At 39.6% G+C, this 5,000-nt stretch overlaps 1 protein-coding gene across 1 annotated transcript in view; it reads right to left on the bottom strand.

Moving 5' to 3' along the window:
- gabra5 (gamma-aminobutyric acid type A receptor subunit alpha5) overlaps positions 1-5,000 on the bottom strand; it is a 52,198-nt gene that overhangs the window by 43,645 nt on the left and 3,553 nt on the right. Inside the window, exons 4-5 of the mRNA XM_053635861.1 lie at positions 2,277-2,344; positions 1,872-2,092 (exon numbers count right to left, since the gene is read on the bottom strand). Of these exons, the coding sequence (XP_053491836.1) occupies positions 1,872-2,092; positions 2,277-2,344 (289 nt within the window). The remainder of the gene's footprint in view (positions 1-1,871; positions 2,093-2,276; positions 2,345-5,000) is intronic.

Genomic DNA, 5,000 nt, shown 5'->3' with positions numbered 1-5,000 from the left:
CCTGTCCTTTTTCTTTCCTTTCTTTTCCTTTCTTCCTCCTATCCTTTCTGTTTTGTTTTTGTTTGTCCTACATTTTCCTTTCTATTTCTTTCCTTTCTTAGATTTCTTTCACATCAAGCTGTGTGCCTTAAAAAGTACATAATAAATAATAAAAAAAAAAATACTAAAACATGACAAACAATAAAAACAGTGTGTGTGTGTGTGTGTGTGTGTGTGTGTAGTCTTTTCTGTAAGCTCATGTAAGCTGTATGTTAAATACTGAAGTCTTTTTGAGGCTGGTGTGCTTGAAGCATTTGCGCTTTGACTAGTGCCCCTGAGGCTTTACCCCCCCCCCCCTTCTCTCTCTCCCTCCCTCTGTCATACACACATAACATGCATCATTAACGTTTGCGCAGTTAGCTTACATTCCCACAATGTAATCATTATTGTAGTACATTGCATTAGTTCCACCAACGGCAGCAGATAAAATAAGAGCTAGTAAAAGCGTTTCAAATACAGTTTGTTCTAAAACACTCAAATATGTTTTAGACGCCCGCTGGTTTGAGAGAGAAGGGGGGATAAAAAACCCAGACAGTATGTTCTACGCCTCTCCTCCTCCAACGTACTCTAAATGTCACCTTAAGGTACTTTAAAGATCGTTCAGGTTCGATTGCGTCTAGACCCTAATATGAATATGAAAAATACACTCTGTTTATGTAAATAAGGCTGTGCGCATATATCATATCCTGTACTGAATAAAAACGTCTCTCCTAGAACATTTAGAACCCATAAGGGTTCTTTAGTTGTCCCTCTTGGTGAACCCTTAAAGCTCCTCTATGAAACATCACAGCAGAGTAGTTTCGATCAGAAACATTTCCCAGTAGAACCCTTTTATTTGGAAGCTAAGACCCCTTAATTATCCAGAAAAACCTTAAAGAACCCTGATCATTCAGCTCTTATAAAACCCTGGAAGAGCGCTTTTGATCCGTGAAAACTAAAAACCAGTGATTTACATTGAATGGTGACTCTCTGCTTTCTCTGAGCAGGTTTTAAGCTGGTGCATTTGGCAGATTTGAGGCGTGAGTCATGAGGAAACTGTTGCTAGGCAACTGAGAAATACGGACACTGAACCAAAACCAGCTACTAATCAAAGCTAGCTAGACTACAGGTATTAAGTCTTTTTTTTCTTCTTTTTAAACAGTGTAAAAACATAGCGACAGCAGAAAACACGCAAAATCGTCTAGAAGGTCGATGTTTACCTCAGACGTGTTGCTAAACTGCTAACAAAAAATATTGATAAAGACTACATTTACGGTGTCGTTACACGTAGCGTCGATCTCTCGCCTTAGATGTGAGCTAGTTTCTTTTCAACGTCCGTGATCTTCAGTCGCCTAGCAACAGTTTCCTTCGAACTTAAGCCATTACAATTAATCTAATGAACATAGCTAGCTAGAACATAGCTATTAAGTCTTTTTTAAGCACAATGTAAATATAGAATGATAGCAGAACCCAGATTCATTGCTCAGGAAGGTCAATATTTACCTCAGATTTGTCGCGAAATTGTAAAGAAAAGATTAAATGTTCGCTGTTGTTACACTTAGCATCGATTTCTAGCCTTTAACCATTAGCTAGTTTCTAGTTTCAGAGCCAGTTGTCAGGAAGGTCAACATCTACCTCACATTTGTCACTGAATTGTGAAGAAAAGCCTACATTTCCCCAGTTGTTACACTTAGCATTGTTCTCTAGCCGGATTTCATGCATTATGTGATACTGAGAGTTTTTTTTTTTTTTAAATCCAGAGACTGAAATAAAAGTGAAAAGTCCCCAGATTCACAAGCTCCAGCGTGGATTCTTAATAAACTCACTGCTGTGTAAATCCCACAATCCCTCACCTCATGGTGTAGAGCAGCGTGCCGTCATCCTGCAGCCTCAGCAGCTTGTTCGGCGTGGTCATGTTGTGCGCGATGGATTTCTTGCCGTTCAGGAAGAAGGTGTCAGGAGTCCAGATGTTGCTGGCCAGCAGGTTGTTCAGGGGCAGCATCCCCATGGGCCCTTTGAAACGCAAGCGCTCATCCTTCCAGCTTTGGCGGAAAAACACATCAATGGTGTACTCCTGCGGAGGGATAAAAGGAACGAGATACGGTAGCTGAGTAGAATTCATCTCAAGAGGAGTGAAGAGGTGACACAGATAAGCAGTATGGGATATGGAAATGAGTGATATTAGCATTATCTGTATGCTAATGGGAGAGTGGGAGTTTCAGGGCTTTTATTTATTTATTTTTGAATTCGTTTCTTACCATCTCAGTATCAGACACGGGACCAAAACTGGTGACAAAGATGTTGGTCTTGATCTCAGTCACCTTTTCTGTCGAGGTCACACAGAGAAAATGAGTTTGATTATTACTGGATCAATTTCACACCTACAGCAGATTTCCCAGCAGTTTATGGGATCAGCGGGACCACTGATGGGGAACGAGAACAGTTCATTTAACAGCCGGATATTGGACTGAATAATAAAGACATCCATTTAGAGACGTGTCAAAATATTTAAAGCATTAAAGGGAACCCTGACTATGAAGACTCGTATGGCTTATTAGATTACCGCTGACATCCGCTATATAAATCCGCCATATAAATCCGCTATACAAAAACGCTATAGATGTCGGTTTAAAAAAAAAAAGAAAAGAAAAATCCTTGCACTCGTAGGCCGCCATTGCTGTTTTACGTCGCAGTGCGTTCTGGGTAATGACGTCAAATGGTTGCTGTGTGTGTGTGTGTGTGTGTGTGTGTGTGTGTGTGGGTACTCATGCGATATACCTTTGGAAAGCTAAGATTCTTGTGATTTGATTGATATAAACCGTTTTAAGATACAATCACAACAGCAGCTACAATCAACGACTCTGTCAGACCACGACAGCATTACAGACCGCACCTTTAATATTACAGACCACATGATTAATGTTACAGACCACATCTTTAATATTACAGACTGCACCATTTATATTACAGACCGCATCTTTAATATTACAGTCCGCACCTTTAATGTTACAGACCACATGATTAATGTTACAGACCACATCTTTAATATTACAGACTGCACCATTTATATTACAGACCGCATCTTTAATATTACAGTCCGCACCTTTAATGTTACAGACCACACCATTAATATTACAGTCCGCACCTTTAATGTTACAGACCGTACCTTTAATATTACAGACCGCACCTTTAATGTTACAGACCACACCATTAATATTACAGACCACATCTTTAATATTACAGACTGCACCTTTAATATTACAGACCGCACCTTTAATATTACAGATCACACCATTAATGTTACAGACCGCACCTTTAATATTATAGACCACACCATTAATATTACAGACCGTACCTTTAACATTACAGACCGCACCTTTAATATTACAGACCGCTCCTTTAATATTATAGACCACACCATTAATATTACAGACCAAATCCTTAATATTACAGACGGCACCTTTAATATTACAGACTTCACCTTTAATATTACAGAACGCACCTTTAAAATTACAGACCGCACCTTTAAAATTACAGACCGCGCCTTTAATATTACAGAACGCACCTTTAAAATTACAGAACGCACTTTTAATATTATAGACTACACCATTAATATTACAGACCGCACCTTTAATATTACAGAACGCACCTTTAAAATTACAGACCGCGCCTTTAAAATTACAGACCGCGCCTTTAATATTACAGAACGCACCTTTAATATTACAGAACGCACTTTTAATATTATAGACTACACCATTAATATTACAGACCGCACCTTTAATATTACAGAACACACCTTTAAAATTACAGACCGCACCTTTAATATCACAGACCAACCTTTAACTATTATACAGTGTGCACCTTAAATATTACAGAATACTCCTTTAATATTACATGCCACACCTTTAATATTTCAGACCGCACCTTTAATATTACAGTCCGCACCATTAACATTACAGTCCACATCTTTAATATTACAGACCGCTCTTTTAATATTACATACCACAGCTTTAATATTTCAGACTGCACCTTTAATATAAACAAATGGCTTAAATGAAGACATTACTGCGTTCCATTGCACTGCAATATTGCGAAATGTAATCAAATCATTTTCATAGCCGTTTGTCATGTAGAAACTTAATGTGATGTTTAAATATTACAAACCGCTCCTTTATGAGCGTTGACCAGCGTTATAATCTCAGAATCTCCTCTCTGAATGACGATTCCTCAGGCGATATATTCATTCTAAATCTCATTTAAATCTCATCATCCAATGCCGTCTTTTGTCTGCAAACCTCATGAGGCAGCCGCTAGAGACGTGAGTTCTGCTGTACAGTGAATAGAGGAGGCCGGGGTCTTTTTTTTCTCTCTCTCTCTCTCCTCTCGCTCCCCCTCTACCATGCTTTAGTCCTCAGAGAACAATAAACCTTCCCTCTGTGAAAAGAGCGATGGCTTTCTCAAGGTCAGCAAGCACACTTCCAGCTGTTTTTCGCTCTCTCTCTCTCTCTCTCTCTCTCTCTCTCTCTCTCTCTCTCTCTCACACACACACACACACACACACAGGCAGTTTTTCTTTGTCAGATTGCCAGAGCTTGTATTGTACGGATGACCTCAATATATTTCGGTGATGACTTTAGCTGTATGAAAACATCTCTTCTGAAAAGTGAGAATGTTTCACAGCACTGAACGTTTCTGACTTTCCGCCTCAGAGATGGTGGGTCTGAGCTCATATATCCCCAGGTTTCAGTGATCGTGTGCCTGGTATAGCCTCAGATTCTCGTTCTTGTCTGATAGGACTAGAACCTGACCTGGTCTTCTGCTCTTCTAGCTCATCTGCTCATCAAGGTTGTATCTGAGTTACCGTAGCATTTCTGTCAGTCTCCAGTCAGTCTTTCTGTTCTCCTCTGACCGGATGTTTTTTGTTTTTCGCACCGTTCCCTGCAAAATCTAGAATCTGTTGTGTGTGAAGATCCCAAGAGAAG

This window comes from Ictalurus furcatus, chromosome 11 (genome assembly GCF_023375685.1).
Source record: "Ictalurus furcatus strain D&B chromosome 11, Billie_1.0, whole genome shotgun sequence".
Taxonomy (NCBI): domain Eukaryota; kingdom Metazoa; phylum Chordata; class Actinopteri; order Siluriformes; family Ictaluridae; genus Ictalurus; species Ictalurus furcatus.
Note: the sequence above shows the minus strand (reverse complement) of the source record. Positions and strands in the feature narration are given on the sequence as shown.